The sequence below is a fragment of the Chiloscyllium punctatum genome, chromosome 42 (genome assembly GCF_047496795.1).
Source record: "Chiloscyllium punctatum isolate Juve2018m chromosome 42, sChiPun1.3, whole genome shotgun sequence".
Classification (NCBI taxonomy): domain Eukaryota; kingdom Metazoa; phylum Chordata; class Chondrichthyes; order Orectolobiformes; family Hemiscylliidae; genus Chiloscyllium; species Chiloscyllium punctatum.
The window spans coordinates 6,523,534-6,545,982 of record NC_092780.1 but is presented as its reverse complement, the minus strand read 5'-3'; the positions used below and the strand labels follow the sequence as shown (position 1 = coordinate 6,545,982).

Sequence of the window (22,449 nt, the reverse complement as noted above, 5' to 3'; positions counted from 1 at the left end):
AAAAGGTAATTATCAGAATAAGCTTTGGTATTTGAGGTTATGTAGGCAGCAGGGGAATTGTTTCTGTGCTTGTAGCTGCACTATTTGAGCTGGACAAGGTATGGGATGGACAAAGTGAAATTAGTAAAAAGTTAACCGGAACAGTTAAAGTAGATGCCATTAAAAGCTACATTTCACAATTCGCTCACCTCCAGAATAAGTTACATTTTTAAGGCCTTCAAGAAGGAAGTTGAATGAATTTCTGCTGGGGGAAGATATCATTTGAAGTTAAGTGGGTAAACTTAGACCAATAATATCAGTCACTAGTCCCCAAAAGTTTGCTTAATAGCTTTCAGGAATAATGGAGATTTTTTTTCACTATTCTTTCTCGAGAGGATTTGACTGGTGTGTGACAGGGGTATAGGTGGATAATTCCAATGTTTTTCTGAGGTAATCATGCCATTGGATTAAGTCCGAAGTATGGTGGAAATGCTGCTAAGGGCTGCTCGTGAGCAGAGGTCAACAGTTCTCTGGTACCACGATGCCTGGGACTTCTGGCCATTGTTTAAATTTTAGTGTTACCTTCACATTGATTGTCTCACAAATCACCAAGTTGAGTGTAGGAATAAAAACTGAAAGAACAGTAGATGCTGTAAAGCAGAAACAAAAACAGAAGTTGCTGGAAAAGCACAGCAGGTCTGGCAGCATCTGTGAAGAGAAATCAGAGTTAATGTTTCAGGTCTTGTGACCCTTCCTCAGAATTGATGGCAGCTAGGAATATGTCTGTTTATATGCAGAAGGTAGGGTAGGGGAAGGGGGTAAGGAGTAAACGATAGGTGAGGGTAGAGCCCAAAGAGAGAGGAGAACAGTTGGACAGACAGAAGTGGGTAACGATCTGGATAGGAGGGTGAATGGCTGTTAATGGAGACTGTTAGTGACTAACAATAGGTAGTGTGTAATGGCAGACTATGTGATAATAAGGCATGTTGTGTGGGTTAGGAGGAGCTGTATCAGCAAATTCTGTTTTTGTTCGAGAGTGTGGGAATAGTTCACTGTTGAAGCGGAAAGGCAGTGGTTGAGAACAAAGAGCAAAGAGTGTCTTCTATTCTGGGTCCCTTGACCAAGCACAAAGTGTATATGATTGAGAGAAACTCCTCCCCTCTTCAGAACACAGCTGGGAAACATGTGTTTGCTGTTAGCACTGCTAAACAACAAGCTCCCTGTAGGCTTAAGGTTGACTACCAGCAGCAGCAGGATGAATCCCTTTAGTGACCCAATACCCGACCTTGCCTCCAAGTGGGGTTGAGGGACATTAAACTTTACCCTAAGTATTTCCACTTGACTTCTATAGCTTGACTTCTGGCTTTAGGGATCAGCTCCCAAGACTATAAACTACATCCATTTTTACTGATTGAGAGAGGACGTCTCTGCATCATTCCCTGCTCCAGCTCCAACCTCCACATAACGCACAGATTGTTTAAGGATTTATATAACTTAATTTACCCCTCAAAAAAAAAAGCACAGAAGATGACAGTGGTGTTTCCAAAGAGAAACAGAAAGCAAAACTCCACCCAGTTTATCTATGCTTTAACCAGAAGCCTCAAGATAGCAAACTATAATTTGCAGAGACAGAAAACCCCAAAAACTCTAGTGCTGCACCCGCTATTAAAATGGGATATGAAAAATAAAATCAATGTTTCTGGGTCAAATGAAGATCAAAGTTCATGCTGTAGTAAACTATCCTTTCTTTTATTATTAGTTCCTTCATTGCTGTAATCATTCAACTGCCCCTACAAATCTTCCCAAAAGTTGCTTAAAAGCTCCCTAACCATTAGGTCACTTATTTCAATTTGTACAATCTAAAACATTTGGCTTGGATAACCGGCTCATTAAATGATTAATTTTTTCATGTAAATTAATAGTTAACCAATAATAACTCAAAAAGTATTAGTTGTAAAATAATTTCTGAAAATGTTACAAAAGCCAATGAAAAAAGGCACTGATCAAAACCATCCTAAATAATAATCCTTTAAAGCTCATCAAGCAGCAAATGAGGCAATTAACTAATATGGACTAATTTTAAATGTGGTTAGGTGATTTGACCATGCTAAATTGCCCACAGCATTAGGTGCATTAGTCAGAGGAAAATGAGTCTATGTGGGTTACTCTTCAGAGGGTCGGTGTGGACTTGGTGGGCCAAAGGGCCTGTTTCTACGCTGTAGAGAATCTAATTTAATCGAAATGAATCCTTGAACAAATTAGTAGAATATGTAATATAAACTGTCTGATTTATATGTATTTTTAACACAATTTCTTTTATGTTTAGGTTTTGAACTTTGAGTTAGTTAGATATGGGTTTTCTGTGTGTCTGATGTCTTTCTCGACATCAGGAGTAACTTTTTGAATCGACGTTTTGGGATTCCTGATGAAGGGTTTATGCCCAAAACGTTGATTCTCCTGCTTCCTAGATGCTGCCTGACCTGCTGTGCTTTTCCAGAACTACACTCTCGACTCTGATATCCAGCATCTGTAGTCCTCACTTTCTCCTAGCTTATCAATTTGCCCAGTGGCAAAATTGAGTTTCTTGCTTGACAGTGGCAAGTTGCCAATCACTTTATAAACACCTCATTTATGGTCTAATTTGCCTTATTAATATTTAGCTTATCTTCCCATACCTGCCAGATGCGATGAATTCTTAACATAGATGTTTATAGCAGGTACCTGGTGACTTCAGCTTGGTGGTGGCTCCAAAGGACCTCCGTATTGGACACCAGGCACCAATATCTCAGGGCAGGCTTCATGAACACCAAACCCATATCAACAGGCATTGGCATCTGACATGCCAGTCTCTCGGAACTCTCATGGCACATTTCTGATCCACTTACAGTATACTCCTGTAGTTCAGTGCTGCACTGGCATCTATTATTTTGATCTTAGCGCAAGGAATTATTACAGTCAGGAGCACACCCAAATCAAGAACTGGACTAGTTCACTTGCTGTCCGAGCACTCACTCACTCTGATCCTACCCTGTATGCTCAAACAACATGCATCACATTGCTTTTTTGCACTTCACCCCCTCCATCTACTAGGTTTTTATTACAGTCGGTTCGGATATAACATGATATTTCCGTTCTCGTGTTATAAGAAAATCACTCAATAGCATCGCCATTAAATTAATGGGGCCAGAATTGCATTATAGCCAAAACAGGCAAGGGAAGTTTGCATTCTACAAACAATGGTCTAAATTCTCCAGTCGCCAATTTGTGTTGAAGAAAATGGCATTTTGGCAGAACTGACTGTTCTTATGTCTTGTCTTGTCTTGTCTTACCCTTTAATGGAGACACAAAGCCTGGAAACATGTCATGGTTATCAAGAATTACTATGCTGTCCTCATCCAAGTATAGTCAATTTTAATGGTCTGGCCTGTCTTACTACACATCTTTACATCATGGTAGCCCACAAAACTACCAACATACAAACAGCTACTGATAAACCGAAAAGACCCTATACTAACAATCAGCAAATTAAATGTCATATACAAAACACACTGCAAGGACTGCAACAAACACTACATCAGACAGACAGACAGACAGACAGACAGACAGACAGACAGACAGACAGACAGACAGACAGACAGACAGACAGACAGACAGACAGACAGACAGACAGACAGAAAATCAGCCACCAAAAGACATGACCAGCTTATCACTAGTATCCTTACACAAACAAAGAAAGACCCCACTTTGACTGGGGCAACATATCCATCCTAGGACAGGCTAAACAGACACATACAGGAATTCCTAAAGGCCTGGCATTCAAACCAGAACCCCTTCAATAAACACATCAATTTGTACCCCATTTACCAACCTCTGAGAAAAAGATCCAGAAATGATATATTCCACGTTATCAAACCAAGACATATAAATAGAAAGCGGGACAGAACACCAGCATTTCACTGGAGGCTCCCTGATGATGTTACCTAGCATGGTGACAAAACATCTGCGAACAAACCTACCAGCTCAACGAGCAATCTAACAACCTGAACCACAAACTGAGCTACAAACCTTTTCAAAAAAGTACAAGCACACCTTTACTATCAAATTGTAGTCAGACTACCTCATTCCCAGCAAAAGCTTCTCTTCGATTCAGGTGGTTGAATCTCAAATGTTTTGATGCAAGTTGCATCTAGTTTTTTTGAGGATTTCTCACAAGCCTCGTGAGATTTCTCACCATATCTTACCAAATGCATCTCATTAATTACATGCCGAGCTCTATGGTGTTTCTCACGTCCAGTCCTATTGCCATCTCATCACATGCGGTTCTGGCACCTGTGCTATATTTACATGTCAACGTACACCCTGACAAGCAACATCAGTGCACAGCTATCTTGCACAGTCCCTGCCTACCATTTACCCAAGACATCATTCTCTAAGTCAACACATTCCAAATTCAAGATGGTACTGATATTTGTTCAGAATTTTAAAAACAAAACAGGTTTTCCACGTATATCAAGTTAATAAAATCATTTACAGCACTTCTGTAGCCACAATGATTTCTTTGAAAATAATTTATGAGGACTACTTTGGCAGCTTAATGTATTTGTTTAATTTAAGATTTTACAACTGAGCAAAGTAAACCATTATGCCTTAAAAGGTCTGTTAGTAATTTCTAGAATTAGGTTTTTTTTAGCTTAAGGAAAAGATCCATAGCTCAAGGGAGGGTAGTTTGTTTCAGTTCTACTTTGTTTTCTGTTGTTCTGTTAAGACCTTGAAGGGAGATCAATGAGAGGGATGGAGGGACAGACAAAACAAAAGACAGAAGAGTGAGAGAGACAGAACCAGAGAAACAGGACTTTCCATACACATGCATAATCTAGGGCATCAGACTCCACTGGGTCCACAGAGAATTTTAAGGATTCCCAGGTTAACTTCTCCTGATTATATACGACTGTCACCATCCCTACTGGGATGACATCTTGGATGGGGTCTAAAGTTTGATTTCATGGGTTTGACTATACCACATTATTGCTCCAATTCTAGCACTCATACCCAAGATGTTGGCATGGAGGACCTTGATGGGTTAACAGGATTCAGCTTGACATAGTCATTTTCAGTGCCTATTTCAAAGTCACATGATCTGGCTAGTTTTATTGCTTTTTGAGACTTTACAGAAAATTGAAACAACTGAATGGCTTACTAATCTTATAATAGGATTATTCCAACTAACTCTTGTAGCATGTAAAATAACTCTTGCTTTTTTATTTTATTGTCACACAATCATACAGTACAGAACAGAGCCTTCAGTCCATCAACTACGTACTACCAAAAATGTACAACTACCTACACTAGTCCCATAGCCTTGAATGTTAGGACACTTCAAGTCTTCATACAAGTTTTATTTAAAGGTCATAAGGTTTCCCACCTCAACCATTCTCCTATGCAGTGCATTCCAGACCCCCACCCTCCTGAGTGAAAATGTTTTACTTCAAATCTCCTGCCTCTCGTTTTAAAATTATGCCCCATTGTTATTGACAAACTGACTAGGGAAACAACTACTTTTATTCAACTTGACCATGCCCCTCATAATTTTATACACTTCTTTCAGGTCTCCCGTTAACTTTCGCAGCTTCTTGTGGGATAAACTTCAAAATTATTTTGGTATAAAAACATTAGTAGACGCTTGTGAATAGTAGGTGACTGCACTCCATCACAAAGAATTACAAAAATAAATATTCAAGGGCTATGAAGTCTTTTTTCACCCTGGCATTTGACTTGTTTAGTATTACCACCAGTCAGGGTCATACCACTAGATAAAAAGATTTCAATCGTAGTTTCCATGATTGACATTTTAAAATATCTGAATAATTTGACACTTTGCGAAGTTTATAAAGCAAGTTTGTTTTAAGAAAGCAGAGACTTGCTTCTTTTAAGCTTTATCACGCACATTATTGTTCCTAAGTCATGCCCCAAGTCGTGGTCCGCACAGGTAGGAAAAGGGATGGGGACGTAAGGCAAAAATTCAAGGAGCTAGGGTGGAAGCTTACAGCTAGAACAAACAATTGTTATCTCTGGTTTGTTACCTGTGCCACATGCAAGCGAGGCAAGGAATAGGGAGAGAGAGCAGCTGAACATATGGCTACAGGGATGGTGTAGGAGGGAGAGATTCAGATACCTGGATAATTGGGGCTCATTCTAGGATAGGTGGGACCTCTACAAATGGAATGGTCTACATCTGAACCAGAGGGAAAATTTGCTAATGCTCTTTGGGAGGATTTAAACTAATTCAACAGGGGGATGGGAACCTGAATTGTAGCTCCAGTGTACAGGAGACTGAGAGTAGTGAGGTCATGAATAAGGTTTCACAAGAGTGTAGCAGCAGGCAAGGTGGTGGTTTGGAGTGTGTCTACTTCAACACCAACAGCATCCAGAATAGGGTGGGTGAACGTGCAGCATGGATTGGTACCTGGGACTTTGATATTGTGGCCATTTAGGAGACATGAATAGAGATGGGATAGAAATGGTTGTTGCAGGTTCCAGAGTTTAGATGTTTCACTAAGAACAGGGAAGTTGGTAAGAGAGAAGGTGTGGCATTGTTAACCTAGGACAGTATTACAGTGGCAGAAAGGACATTTGGTGAGGATTCATTCACTAAGGTAGTATGGGCTGACGTTAGAAACAGGAAAGAGGTCACCCTGTTGGGAGTTTTCTACAGTCCTCCAAAAGGTTCCATAGATGTAGATGAAAGGATTGCAAAGATGATTCTGGATAGTCTTATGGGGGACTTGAACTTTCCAAATATTGACTGGTAATGCTACAGTTTGAGTACTTTAGATGGGTCAGTTTTTGTCCAATGCGTGCAGGAAGGTTTCCTGACACAGTATGTAGATAGGCCAACAAGAGGCAAAGCCACCTTGGATTTGATACTGCGTAATGAACTAGGCCAGGTATTAGATTTAGAGGTAGGTGAGCACTTTGGTGATAGTGACCACAATTCGGTTATGTTTACTTTCGTGATGGAAAGGGATAGTACATACAAGTGTTATAGCTGGGGGGAAGGTAATCATAAATGAGATTAGGCAAGATTTAAGATGCATAGGATGGGGAAGAAAACTGCAGGGGATGGGCACAATTGAAATGTGAACCTTGTTCCATGAACAGCTACTGTGTGTCCTTGATATGTATGTACCTGTCAGGCAAGCAGGAAGTATTCGAGCGAGGGAACAGTGGTTTACTAATGAAGTTGAATCTTTTGTCAAGACAAAGAATGAGGCTTGTAAAGATGAGACATGAAGACTCCATTACGGCGGTTACGAGTTAGAAGTTAGCCAGGAAGGAACTAAAGAGAGCTAAAAAGAGCCAGGAGCGGACATGAGAAGCCTTTGGCAGGTAGGACCAAGGAAAACACTAAAAGCTTTCTATAGGTATATTAGAAATAAAAGAATGACTAGAATAAGATTAGGGCCAGTCAAGGACAGTAGTGGGAAGTTGTGCATGAAGTCAGAGGAGATAGGAGAGGTGCTAAATGAATATTTTTCACCAGTATTCACACAGGAAAAAGACAATGTTGTCAAGGAGAATACTGAGACACAGGCTATAACTTGAGATAGGACTGAGATTCATAGGAGGTGGTGTTACCGATTCTGGAAGGCATGAAAATAGTTTAGTCCCCTGGGCCGGATGGGATTTATCCTAGGATTCTCTGGGAAGCCAGGGAGGAGATTGCAGAGCCTTTGGCTTGATCTTCATGTTGTAATTGTCTACAGGGAAAGTACCAATGACTGGAGGACTGCAAATTTTGTCTCCTTGTTTAAGAAGGGGAGTAGAGACAACCCTCATAATTACAGACCAATGAGCCTTACTTAAGTTGTGGGTAAAATGTTGGAATGATAAGAGATAGGATTTATAATCATCTAGAAAGGAATAAGTTGATTGGGGTTGGCCAACACTGTTTTGTGAAGGGTAGGACCTGCCTCGCAAACCTTATTGCATTCTTCGAGATGGTGACCAAACAGGTGGATGAAGGTAAAGTGGTTGATGAGGTGTATATGGATTTCAATAAGGCTTTTGATAAGGTTCTCCATGGTAGGCTAGTGCTCAAAGTACGGAGGCATGGGTTTGAGGCTGATTTAGCCGTTTGGATGATAAACTAGCTAGGTGTAAGAAGACAGAAGGTGGTGGTTAATGGGAATTGTTCATCCTGGAGTTCAATTACTGTTGGTGTACCACAAAGATCTGTTTTGGGGCTGTTTGTCATTTTTATAAATGACCTGGATTAGGGGGTAGAAGGATGGATTAGTCAATTTGCAGATGACACTAAGGTCGGTGGAGTTGAAGACAGTATGGAAGGATGCTGCAGGTTACAGAGGGACATAGATCAGCTGCAGAAATGTGCTGAGAGATGGCAAATGGAATTTAATGCAGAAAAGTGAGGCAATTCACTTTGGAAGGAGTAACAGGAATACAGAGTACTGTGCTAATGGTAAGGTGCCTAATAGTGTGAATGAGCAGAGAGATCTGTGTGTCCATGTGCATAGATCCCTGAAAGTTACCACCCAGGTTAATGGTGTTGTTAAGGCAGTGTATGGTGTGTTCGGTTTTACTGGTGGAGGGATTGAGCTTCCGAGCCATAAGATCATGTTGCAGCTGTACTAATCTCTCATGCAGCCACATTTTGAGTATTATAGGAAGGATGTGAAAGCTTTGGAAAGGATGCAGAGAAGGTTTACCAAGATGTTACCTGGTATGGAGGGAATGTCTTACGAGGAAGGTCTGAGGGACGGTTTTCATTAGAGAGAAGGTTGAGAGGTAACTTAAGAGACATACAAGATTGATTAGATAGGGTAGACAGTGACAGCCTTATTCCTTTGATGGTGATGGCTAGCACAAGAGGACATAGCTTTAAATTGAAGGGTGATAGATATAGGACAGATGTCAGAGGTAGGTTCTTTGTTCAGAAAGTAGTAAGGATGTGGAACACCCTGCCTGCAGCAGCAGTAAACTCGCCAACTTTAAAGGGCATTGGATCAGCATATGGATGGTAATGGAATAGTGTATGTTAGATGGGCTTCAGATTGGTTTCACAGGTCGGTGTAACATCAAGGACCAAAGGGCATGTACTGTGCTGTAATGTTCTATGATGTTTGGTGGTTTTGTATAGAATGCATAGTGGGTGAATGGGCTTGTAATTTTCACACAAGGGTGTAAGCAGCCATCATGCTGGCTACAAGGGCATAGGTTGGTAGAAAGTGTATGAAAGGCTATGCGGTGCATGTAAGGGCATGGGATCTGTTAAGGGAGTAATGTTAAGGGCTAAAAGTCTGTCTTTATTTTCCTATATAAAACCTGTTCCCTACTGATTACCATTGACAGACTTTGAAACTGGGCAGTACGGACCATTGACTCCCTGCAGGATCACGGTTCATCTTCTAAGACATTGAAATATTATATCCATGTAAACAGAATAAAAGACCAAATGAAGTGCAGCAAAATGCAAATCAAAGACTTCTGGTCCTGATTCTGGCACTCAAATGAATTTGCTACCTATTTAGAACTAAATAGGCACAAAATAAATGGAGATTTTAGATGAGGATCTATGTATTTATGTCCCAATTGGTTTTATCAGCAAGTTTACAATAAAGTTAGCTTCATAGTTACCAATTAAGAAATACTATTTTTTTCCCTACTTGAAATTGTTTTGGCTAATGATGCTTGATGGAACTACAGAATCCAGTATTGTGCACATGTAAAGAATTGCCATTTTGCAATTTGGTTCTCATCATTCAAAGTTTTTAACAAGGAAATTTATAAATGCAGCATATCAAACAGTAATATTTGATACTAAAGTATTGGGGAAAATGTGGGAAAGTGGCTAAGATGCTATACGATAGCTCCCAAACAATCAAGAAGCTGGTGGGCTACTTTTCGAAGAAACAAAGCTAAATTTTCATCACAGAAAATGCTCCACCATTAAGAAGGGAGAGTGGTGGTATTGGAGGCCCTTCAGCAATTCAAGGTGTATGTACATCATGGTGCTTACAGACTACGACCCATGAACTTTTATTGAGAGATTTGAACATAAAATACCACAGTTGTTCCAGTGGGGCTTGTCAATTAACCATTTTTATACTAAGTTATGCCATATCAAGGGTATGGATAATGGAACAGAAGATGCCTTGACAAGAGTATAAACAAGTCTGAATTATCTGTGTAAATACATAATAATTAAGAATGTATACTGTTGTTGTTAGAGTAAGATAGGGGTTCAAGATTGTAAAGATTTCACAGAAGGGATATGAAGTTGAGTTTGTTGCACATAATTAAGTGTAATGAAATACCCTGGAATGTGTTTCATTCCTTTTAATGGGGTAATATGTCATATCCCTAGCCATTCATTCGAACTTTTTCCTTCTACAATTAACTTTTAATATTAAACTTTTAGAAAAAGATTTTTGTCAGGAAGACTGGAATTCTGTGTAAGGTTCATGATTCAGTCAGCAACCTGTCTGGTTAGGAAATCAACTTTGGAGACAACTGCAGAAAGCCAAAGGTAAGAGCAAGGTTAACCTTACGACCTTGTAACAGGGTCCAAAATAATCAATTAAAAACTGTTACAATCTGGAGGGAAAAATGAGGAGCCAGAGTCTAAAGTAAAATACTGCAGCTTTATGCAGTTAGACAACAGCTAGAATTTGAACAGTGAGATCTAAGAAAGAATGACTCCTGGACAGGAGTACCATGCTTGCCTGCTTGAAGCAAAGAACAAATAACTGACTGGAGCAGTAAAAGGTGAGTGAAAGACTGTTTTCAGTGAGGAGTCATATCACAAATGTCCAAGTGGTAGGGTACCAGGTGGGGACTGTTCAGAAAAACCAACTCAACTGAGTAACTCTTTCAAAAGTTTCAGTTCTTTCCTCAACAAACTGTTGCAGAACTGATCAGAGGAGTTTAGCATATTTGCAAGTTGAAACTGCTAGCCTGAGATTCAAATATTGAGTGCAGCATATAGCTTACCAACATTCCCTCTTTCTATCTTTAACCTAATATCTAACCTCCACTACTAGCCTTTTGTCTTGTCTGTCAGGTTTAAGAACAGGCTGGGGGGGGAGGGGGGGGAGGGGGGGAGAGAAGAGAAAAGAGGGATTTTGGGCTAATTGCCAGGGCAGTTAATTAATGGTTTTAAGAGTTTCTATTATTCTCATTCCTAGAATGTTGTAAACTACTTTTCATAAAACAAGAAAAGCCATTTATTACTTATGTAAAACCAACAATATCAGCAATCTTCATGATAAATATAACTTGGGGGCAATTAATTGTGCAATAGATCAATTGGGAGTTATTGCAATATCTTCACAAAACTTTCATCACATTCCAGGTCTGTCGTTCTTCACTTTGTCTGTCTATATGGTTAATTCAGAGTCCGCGCCATATCTGAACCTTAGCAGACAAATCCGAAAATTTTCTAAATAGTAAGAGGCTACAAACTGCCGACAAAACAGATTTTGCTATCCATGAGTAATGACCAGACAATTGGCAGAGATCCCCAACTTATGATTCCAAATAAGATACTCCAAAATGGTTATGCTCCTGAATGAAGAGTAAGGAACTAACTTCCCTCCTTAAACTGACTCCTCTTTCACTTGGTCATAAGATTAATTTAAAAAGGATCCTTTACCAATCCAAATGTATTGATGCTTTAAAAGGAGCCAAATTAATCAGGCTTTCTTCAGTTTCATAAACTACTAAATGAGAGAATAGATTAAAAAATGACAAATTAGAAATATGAATCAGGGAAACAAATAATAATAAAAAAATGTTCTAAGTCTCTGGGATCTGTAAAAATTAAAATGGTGGAGTAATGTGGCCATTAAATTGGATAATGCCCAATGTTGAAACTGATAGCTGAAATAACTCCACGAAGGCCAGTATCCAGTCACCCTTTATTCACACATGCACAGTACATCTCTGACCCAGCTAGCTCAGCACCTGCTCCTCGAGTGAACAGAATCCCTGACACTCCTATTTGGTTGTGTATATTTTTTGTTTTTTATCCCCTTTGCTTTTTGAAAATATATTAACCCCCACACAACTGCTATACAACAGTAGTGGTGTGTGTGAAAGTGTGCGCTTGAGAGAGAGAGAGAGAGAGAGAGAGAGAGAGAGAGAGAGAGAGAGAGAGAGAGAGAGAGAGAGAGAGAGAGAGAGAGAGAGAGAGAGAGATGTGGGGGGGGGGGGGGGGGGGGGGGGGGCGGAGAAATGGTAGAGATTCAAATCCAAAGAGAATTGGAGGGGAAAATAAAGCACTCCACCCCACCACCGCACAGTACCCACCTCTCCCTAAAAGGTGAGAGCTTTGGTGGACACCATGTGTTCCCTCTCCAAGGGCACGTCAGACAGAACATAACCGTGGAAGAGGGGCAGGCAATCGGCCGAAATGACATCCTCCTCAGCCTGTTGCCTAGACCTATTTATAACCAGCCTGGCCAAGTCTAAAAGCAGACCCATTTGGAGTACCTCCAACCTGCCCGCATCCCTCCACACTGGGTGCCAAAAATCAGGAGCATGATGCTGAGAAGGTCGTCCTTCAGATAACTAAAAAAGGGAGTGCAAACACCCAAAACCAATATACACATGGCCCATGGACTCCACAGCTCTATAAAACAAACAGTTGGGTTGGGAGTCTGTAAACCACCACAATCTACGGTTGCAAGGGACTGCTGCATGCAATGCCCTCTACCCTCAGAAACCGGAGGGAAAGAGGGAGGACTCCCGCATAAAAAGCCCTCCACTAGTGATCCCCACCACCCAGTGGTAAATAAGCGTGCCAAGTCACGTCCAGGCAGTGGATAAAGAAGAGATGAATGGCATGCAGCAGCAGTCTGTACAGGGCCCACCATTTTGCATTTCCTGAAGACATACTACATACGCTTGAGGTGGCTCAGGTTGTGGGGCACAGGTACAAGTATGGGATCGCCGGGCCAACACGGAACTCTGTCTGGGCCTGCTGCACCTGGCTTTCCCAGGCAGACTCTCATCCAAGTACTAACTAGGCCTGAGTCTGCTCAACTTGAGATCAGATGAGATCGGGTATTTTCAGACTAGTATGGCCACAGACATACTCTTGTTTATATCTGTCAGTCAGGACTCCCTGATTGCACCACATTAACAGCCCCAATCACAGAACTCAATTCTTGGAGATCCACCTGGTTGACATCACTCCAAACACTACATCCTGTCCTGGGACGTAGGCCCATTGATTTTCCTGTAGCTGCTCCTAGGCCATTTTTGCACCAAATCCAGTTCCTCCAATTCAACCTCAGGCTACGATCCAGTGCGAGTATCCATCTCTTGCGACTGGAGTATTTCAGCCAAAAGTTCTCTACTTCTTCAGGAGGTAATGACATCAAGGCTGCAACATCTGCTGTGTCCATCTCATCCTCAGAGATTTCTTTGATGCTAGGTGGAGGGTGAGAACTCACAGGTTCTAACAGCAACCAGAACTTTGTATATCACCAGACCTGTTCTCAAGTCAACCATGCCTCTTACCCATTCACTGCCATTCTGGTGGTTACTACACAAATCTTAATCCCTGAAGTGAACTGTCTGTCTAACTTAGAGGTGTCTTGTATCCAGCATCGATTTCATTTTACCGTCCAGCCCAGGGCCAGGAAGATCTGGTTTAATCTGATACGGTGTCTGCTACCCATAAGCAACTCTGCTGGTGCAGTCTCTGTAGTTGCATAAGGGGTAGTCCAATAACCAAACACGAACCAGGACGGTTTCGTATAGAGTGGATCTGTAGGCCGTTTCTTTCAGCCTGCCTTCAAAGTTTGGGCTGCTTTTTCCACCAGACCATTGGACATTAGCATTGAATTGACCTTACATGCCAAATGCCATTTGACTTTCAGAAATACTCAAATTCCCTGCTGGTAAATTATGGCCTGTTGGCTGTGACCAACACCTCCAAGTGTTATGAATTGCAAAAGATGCTCACAATGGTTCAAACATCATTCCGGTGTTTGACGAATGAACTCTACGCATATCCAACCACTTTGAATGGATGTCCATAATCACTAAAAACAGAGCCGACAAAAGGACCAGCATAGTTGATGTACCACTGAGTCCAGGGTTTAACCGGACATTCTAGTGAATGTGGGGGAGCTGTTGGTGGTAATTTGTCCTTGTTGGCACTCTGGGCGCTGCCCCACCAACACAGCCAATCCTAGCCACTAGACATGAAGAATCTTCATTTTGAAAAACCCTGGATAAGCCTGGTAGAGTTCAGTCAGTCTCTGGGGGCGATATTTGCTCGGGTCAATCATTCTTGCTCCCGATAACATGCCGCCCTCTATGGTGGTCTGGTTTTGCCGGGGCCAGAAGGATTTCAATTCTGGCTATGACAACACTTGTTTACCCCAACACCACCAGCTGTTTTAGTTTTGCCAGGATACTATCTTCTCCAGTGGCGGCACCATTGGTGGTTTTTTCCCCTAATGGGAGGCAGTTCAAGGCATCCACATTTGCCACTTGGCGTCCCAGATGGTGTTCCAACTTGTAATTGTACACTCTCAGAATAAGAGCCTACCGCTGAATTCAACCTGAAGCTATGGATGGCACAATCCTGTTCTCTTTAAATAGCCCATTACAATTACAAATTTACATCCATAAATGTCTCAGTAGAACTTTCTCACACCAAAGATGACCACCAAACCTTCCTTCTCTATCTGAGCATATCTTCATTTGGCATCAGCTGAAGTCTGGGAAGCATATACAATTTGGCATTCCTCTTTGCTGGGCCACTGGTGAGCTAACACCAACCCAATACAATACAGGAGGCATTGCATGTCAGTCCCACATCTCACTTGGGACGGTAGTATACCAACATCTTAGAAGTTGATAGCTGCTTCTTTACTTCCCTATAAGCTGCATCTTGGCTACAAGACCATTTTCGAGACTGACCCTTTTTCAGCAGCAAATGTAAGGGTGCCAGGATGGAGGGCAGGTCACATAAGGAAGTGATAAAGGTAAGGGAACAGTGGTTTACTACAGAAATTGCATCTCTTGTTAAGAAGAAGGAGGCTTATGTGTTGATGAGGCAATATGGTTCAGATGAGGCAATGGAGTGTTACAGATCAGCTAGGAAGGATTTAAAGAGAGAGGATAGGGTAAATAGACAAAGTCTTTTCCCTGGGGTCAGGGAGTCCAGAGTTGAGGGCACAGGTTTAGGGTGAGAGGGGAAAGATATAAAAGAGACCCAAGGGGCAACTTTTTCACACACAGGATGGTAAGTGTATGGAATGAGCTGCCAGAGGAAGTGGTGGAGGCTGGTACAATTGCAACACTTAAGAGGCATTTGGATGGGTATATGAATAGGAAGGGTTTGGAGGGATATGGGCCAGGTACTGACAAGTGGGACTAGATTGGGTTGGGATATCTGGTCGGCATGGACAGGTTGGACGTAATGGTCTGTTTCCATGCTGTACATCTCTATGACTCTAGTTAAGAAGAGCAAAGAGAAGACACGAGCAGTCTTTAGCAAATAGAATAAAGGAGAACCCTAAAGCTTTCTATAGGTATGTGAGGAATAAATGAATGATTAGGGTAGGAATAGGGCCAAAGACAAAAGTGGGAAGTTGAGTGTGGACCCTGTGGAGATCGAAGAGATGCAAAACCAACATTTCTCATCGGTTTTCACTCAGGAAAAGGAGAATATTGTAGAGGAGAAGAATGAGGTACTAGATATTAGACTAGAAAGGATCGAGGTTAGTTACGAACAGGTGTTATCAATACTAGAAGGAGTGAAAGTAGACGAGTCCCCTGGGCCAGATGGGGTTTATCAGAGGATTCTCTGGGAAGCTAGGGAGGAGATGACACAGCCTTTGGCTTTGATATTCGAGTCGTCATTGTCTACAGGTTTAGTACCAGAGGGCCGGAGGATTGCAAATGTTGTGCCCTTGTTCAAGAAGGACAGTAGTGATGACCCTGGTAATTATAGACCAGTGAGCCTTATTGCTGTTGTAGGAAAGGTTTTGGAAAGGATTATAAGAGATAAGATTTATAATCAGCTAGCAAGCAACAATTTGATTTCAGATAGTCAACATAGTTTCGTCAAGAGCAGGTCATGTCTCACAAACCTCATTGAGTTTTTTTGAGAAGGTGACCAAGCATGCAGATGAGGGTAGGGCAGTTGATGTGGTATACATGGACTTTAGTAAAGCCTTTGAGGAGGTTCCACATGGTAGGCTGTTGGAAAAAATGCAGAGGCATGGAATTGAAGGTGATTTAGCAGTTTGGATTAGAAACTGGCTTTCTGAAAGAAGGCAGCGAGTGGTGGTTAATGGAAAATATTCAGTTTGGAGTCCGGTTACTAGTGGTGTGCAACAAGGATCTGTTTTGGGATCACTGCTGTTTGTCATTTTTATAAATGACTTAGACACTGGTATAGGTGGATGGATTAGTAAATTTGCAGATGACAAAGTTGGTGGAGTAGAGGACAGTGTGGAAGAATGTTACAGGTTGCAGGGGGACTTGGATAAACTGCAGAATTGGGCTGAAAGGTGGCAAATGGAGTTCAATGCAGCTAAATGGAAGGTGATGCACTTTGGGAAGAATAACAGGAAGGCAGAATATTGGGTCAATGGAAAAATTCTTGGTAGTGTGGATGTGCAGAGGGATCTTGGAGTCCATGTACATAGATCCCTGAAAGTTGCCATCCAGGTGGATTGTGCTGTTAAGAAGGCATACGGTGTGTTAGATTTCATTCATAGAGGGATTGAGTTCCGGAGCCGCGATATCATGCTGCAACTGTACAAAACGCTGGTGCGGCCACACTTGGAATATTGTGTACAGTTCTGGTCCCCATATTTCAGGAAGGATGTGGAAGCATTGGAAAAAAGGTGCAGAGGAGATTTACCTGAATGTTGCCTGGTCTGGAGGGGAGGTCTTATGAGGAAAGGCTGAGAGACTTGGGTCTGTTCTCATTGGAAAGAAGGAGGCTAAGAGAGGATTTGATAGAGACATACAAGATGATCAGAAAATTAGATAAGGTAGACAGTGAAAGTCTTTTTCCTAGGATGATGACGACATCAGCTTGTACGAGAGGGCATAATTACAAATTGAGGGGTGATAGATTTAAGACAGATGTCTTAACACAGAGTATTAAGGGTGTGGAATGCCCTACCTGCTAATGTAGTCAACTCAGCCACATTAGGAAGGTTTAAACAATCTTTAGATAAGCACATGGATGATTTTGGGATAGTGTAGGTGGACGAGCTGAGAATAGTTCACAGGTCGGCGCATCGAGGGCCGAAGGGCCTGTTCTGTGCTGTATTGTTCTATATACGGTTTTGTGATGAGAAAAATAATATAATAGCCATTCTCTTGGAACCATTGCAGCTGTCTTCATACTGATTTGCTATGACTAAATGGCTATTAATTAAAAGGGCACAACAGTGGTGTTGGCCCTAAATCAGCCAGCAGGTAGAAATACAACATGTTTCTTGCCTTATAGAAACGTAATGAACCAGGGCTTCTTCGTATAATCTGACAGATTCACCTTCACCTCATGCCAATGCAGAAATAATTCTGTCTTTTTTTCAGAACTACTACTCTGCCATGGTGAGTTTTGAACTCTTATTCAATAGATTATAAATCCAACATAACCTATTACACTATTTATCCAGAAAGAACTACAGAATAGACTTATTTCAGATATAAATGTTGAATAGAAGTAAGTCCATTAACTAATGTTTCTCCAGTGGTAGATACTGTGAAGGTTTCAAGTCTACTATTAATTGTTCAGGAATAGGAGTTATACTCATACCACTGACTCCACCCTACAGCTCTGGATTCTTGTCAATGATAGCAGAAGTAGTGGTGGTCAGCAGTGCGCATATATAAGTATCCTGTGTATGAAACAGTTTCTGATTGTGAAAATATGAATGTCTTCACCACAACTGTTTTTTTTCTGGATGACTTAGAGTTCTGCTTCAAATACTACCTTTACTCTAGAGTAAAAGATCTTTACCAACAACTGTTACATAAAGCAGTCTAAAGGATTCTATAGTGTAGTGGGATTTAACTTTCAAATATGCGGAGGCACCAGCACATATTTAAAAGGATCGTGCTATTATTGTTGTATGCATAGGTCACTGATTAACACTAATATTTATAAAGATTTTTTTCCAAAAAACTGGGCTTCTTTGGTCAGTCCATGTCACAAAAAAGATTTCTGCTTTTTAGCCCAGCAAGGCCTAAGTAGCTGATTCAAAGCTAGTTAAATACATTTTAATCATTAGCATAAGAATTTTACAGAAATCTTCCATGAATGCATCATCTCAACACTCAGTTTAATGTGGCTATCAATAGCACAAAGAGCGATTACAGTGACAGGCCATAAAGGGGTCTTGTTAGGCAGACACTTGTGGTACATGTTTGCACAGACAAAAGGACTGTCTGCACTTGCATTCTATTTAAGATTTCCTGAGGCAAAACCGGATCTAGGAAATTAAATGTGACTGCATCCTCCTTTTCCTCGACATAGTACACTTTGATGCAAATACTTCATAGCTTTCAAACCAAAAAACCTTACCAGCAACTCCTCCTCCTTCCAAACAGGAAAGCTGTGCTTTCTTTTGACAGTTGAGATATCACTGTCTCTCTTCTTCCTGGAATTTACCTCAGAGGTTACATTCCTTAGTGCAGCTAACCAAATGCAGCGGGGCTCCGGAGAACTGCAGTCAATCCCCACTGATCTTTCCCAGTTCCAGTGCTGGTAGATCAAGCCTGGGTTGCAGGCAGATTTTCCAATATTGGACATAGTTTCACAGATAAATCTGCATCTGTTCCTTAGTTCACTTTAATCCAACTGAAAAAAAACAACTTTCAACCCATAGGCAAGTGATCTTTTCAGAAATGGTTGTCAGAAGTTTGAGATTGGCTGTTTTTTTCAGATTTCCATCCGCAACGAAACAAACTACACAACATATATCACAATGAAATGTTCATCTGGTAATTAGAACAATGCAGGATCCAGCATGCTTTATTCTTCCTCATTCCTATCATTCATCAATGATCCTAAATATATTCCAAAGATGGTTAACAATTATGCTACAGGGCATACTGCTGACTGCCAGGCTCAATCTGTTTAGCTAGAATGTCAGACATTCAAATGTAAACTGAAAACTCACTCAACAGTCCTGTACACTTCCCAGTATACTGCACACTGTGAACAAGCAGCTGTACTGGGTTGTTGGCCCCAACCACTGACCTCTGACCCCACTTGCTAGCTGACGCTCACAGTAAACTATTGGAAGTTACACATTGCTGAAAATTCTGTCACATGTCAGAGCATTCTGAATAAACAAGCGGTCAAACAAATTTGTTACACTTGCCCCTCCCGCCTTAATAAAAATCTTGTGGGTTCGGCTGTTGTCTTTTAGATAAACACATGATGTCATTCTCCTGTTCATAAAGTTCCTTTTCAAGAGCTAAGATGAGCTAATTGGTGCATGAGCAGACCCAAATTGTGCCTCCAAAACATTTTTCATTAACAGTTAGTAATTGAAGTAACCCCTGTATTGCCTTAAAGGAACATTTGCATTATTTCACAAAATAGCTGCTCCTACAATTTCGCAGATAATGCACAAATTTAAATGTTAAAAACAGGCTTATATGCAAGATTTGTGTGTGATAGAAATAACTGACATATTAAAAAGTCTTATTCTTAACTATGCAGTTGCACTTATATTGCACCTTACTTACTATGCTGTGCTATAAAAGCAAAAAGGTATATGGACAAAATAAATTAATTAATAAAGCATTCTTCATGTAAAGGATGTTGAGGACAAGAGTGAAGTATTGGGTGTTTAAAATGGTTTTAAAAAGGAGATTTCTTAAATCAAAAGGGGAAATTGAGAAATACCCATCTCAGAAAGGAATTCTTCAGGGCTTGGTACACAAGACAAATGAACCTTCAATAATTATGGAGTAGGGTAGATTACCTAATAGTATATTTTTAAAAGGGCATGATTGCAAGTGAATTTGCTGGAACGCTAATGTAACTTCGAAATAACTGGAGTAATGAGGTCACATAATTCTGTGCGATGAGAGGGAGTGTGATCTACAGAATTTTGAATGACTTATATTTTACAAAAGAGCTGGTCAGTCAGTATATGAGAACAACCAGGAATTGAGTTCCAGATATATAGAACTGCAACTTAGCTGAAGATCTAGAGGGAGAGGGTGGTGCAGTGGTTAACATCATGAGACTGGTAATTCAGAGGTGCAGATTAATCCTGGGTGGAAGTTCAAATCCTGTAATTGCCACTGGTGGAATTTAAATTAAGGACTCTGGAATTGAAAGCTCATCTCAGTAATGGCATAACTGCAGTTTGGGGGCTCTTGTGCCACAGTGGCAGTGTCCCCACCTGAGACTGGAAGCAAGAGTTCAAAAGGTGTGTAATTATATCCCTGAACAGGCTGATTAAAAATATTGCAATTGCAGGAGCTCTTGTGGCGCACTGACAGTGTCCTGGGCCTTCTAATGCACAGCTAGGGACACTATCACTGCACCACAACAGTTTTCCCTATTTATCTGTAAGTTTTTAATAAATCTGTTCAGATGTGTATATGACATATGTCAGCAGCATACGAAACATGAACCCAGGTCTTCTCGTTCTAAAGGTAGGGATGTCACCACTGTGCCTCAAGAGCTCTCCTGTTTATTTGTATGCTGATTATAAACAGGTGTAGGTATTTATTTCTGCCCATTTTCTCATGTAACTGCATGAATGAACTCCAAGGTTGGTACAGTTGCACAGATTATTTGTATTCTCTCCAAGCAGCCATTTCCATGTGAAGTGTTTGCAGCCCATTTACCACAAAGAATGTCATGGTTGCATTCAATCCTGACTTCTTCAGGAAATTTCCAACAGAACTCAGTGACTGAGATCATTGCTCTCTTCTGTTAATGTATTCCTCACTACCCCAGAGCGCACACAAATGCAGCAAACAGCTCACTCCCTCACCTTGGGCAAAATGGCCCTGTTGATTCATTTAGTCATTGCTTGAACCAAATGTGCCATACCAATTTATAATATTTTATATCAAAAAGTGTTTTTCCCCCCAAAATGGACTCGCCATGGAAATCACACTATACATTTCAGTTCCTACATTGAAATACCACAGATATTTAGCATGCAACTATTTCAGCAAAGATTTGATGTATGCTGATAATAAACAATCCACACTAGCTCACTAAAAGCAACTGACCGTTAATACTAAATTCACTGCAGTTCTAGCTGTGTGCACTAAGAATGTCAATGGCAGCAGTAAGTCATGAAGATTTTAAAACCAACTTTCTAGACAAATACATGAAATACGGGTACAAGATCCTTTATCTGAACATCCAAAACCCGAAAATCTCCAAATCCAAAGATTTTTTTCGTTTTTTTCTCATTAACAAAGGTTGCTTGGAGAGCAAACAGTTAACCCAAGTCGACACCCACTCGATGTGTATCACTCAGATGCGACATGGCATGGCATGGCCAAGCACCGACAGGCCTGAGGTTTCTCTGTGAACGCCCCCAAGTCGACACCCACTCGATGTGTGTCACTCAGGTGCAACGTGGCTGGGCGTAGCCAAGTGCGTTCTTAGTTAGAAGTCTACTTCTCCCGTAAGATTTTTTAAAATTCTCACCATTAAACTTGTCACATTCTGAAAACCAAAAGTTCCAAAATCCAAAAAACAGCTGGTCCCGAGCATTTCGGATAAAGGATCTTGTACCTGTAATAATTTCAATACCCAAACTGGAATTTAGTTTCTCAATGGTTAGATTAATCACCTTTTTTAAAAATTATAATCTTCTAGATTAAAAATGAAATGAGCCAAAAAAAGAAAAAAGGAACAAAATTATGTTGTTTGGAAGTTACTTCATAAGATAAATCTTTCTGTAACATTCCAATGTTTCCAGGTGTGACATCACGGAATAGATTTTACTTGATTTTGCTCAGGATATGCCATGGCAGACTTCAGCTTTTGAAGTTCAAAACAAGAAAAACCACATTGTTTCTGTGACACCATCTGTCTTGTGTGAGTAGACAAGGCCTTTCTTTTTTAGTTTTTATTTTCTCTCGACTATCAGTTTAATCCACAATTGGATCCAACTGCTCTACGCCAACATCAGTAGTGCAGTCTTAATCAATGAGCTGGAATCAAAACTTCCCAATCAGATCCAGAGTCAGGCAGGACTGCCCATTCTCTCCTGCCTTTATGTATGTTGTATATAGCCTGTTGCTGTGTCCATCAGGAAGGATGCAAGCCTGAGAGGAGTGACTATTCCAGACAGCAGAGGTGTGCAGGTCAAAGCCTCTCGATACATGGATGACCTCACTGTTTTCTGCAGGGATCCACCATTATTAACCAGACTTATAAGCATCTGTGACCAAGTTGAACAGGCCTCAGGAGCGAAGGTA

At 40.9% G+C, this 22,449-nt stretch overlaps 1 protein-coding gene and 1 pseudogene across 1 annotated transcript in view; both read right to left on the bottom strand.

Moving 5' to 3' along the window:
• Positions 1-19,167, bottom strand: part of LOC140465691 (rho GTPase-activating protein 23-like) — a 265,792-nt gene extending 246,625 nt beyond the window's left edge. The window contains exon 1 of the mRNA XM_072561302.1: positions 18,566-19,167. Coding sequence (XP_072417403.1) covers positions 18,566-18,793 — 228 coding nt within the window. The 5' untranslated portion in view covers positions 18,794-19,167. The remainder of the gene's footprint in view (positions 1-18,565) is intronic.
• On the bottom strand, positions 12,974-13,090 carry LOC140465957 (5S ribosomal RNA; annotated as a pseudogene).
• Positions 19,168-22,449: the final 3,282 nt, after the last annotated feature.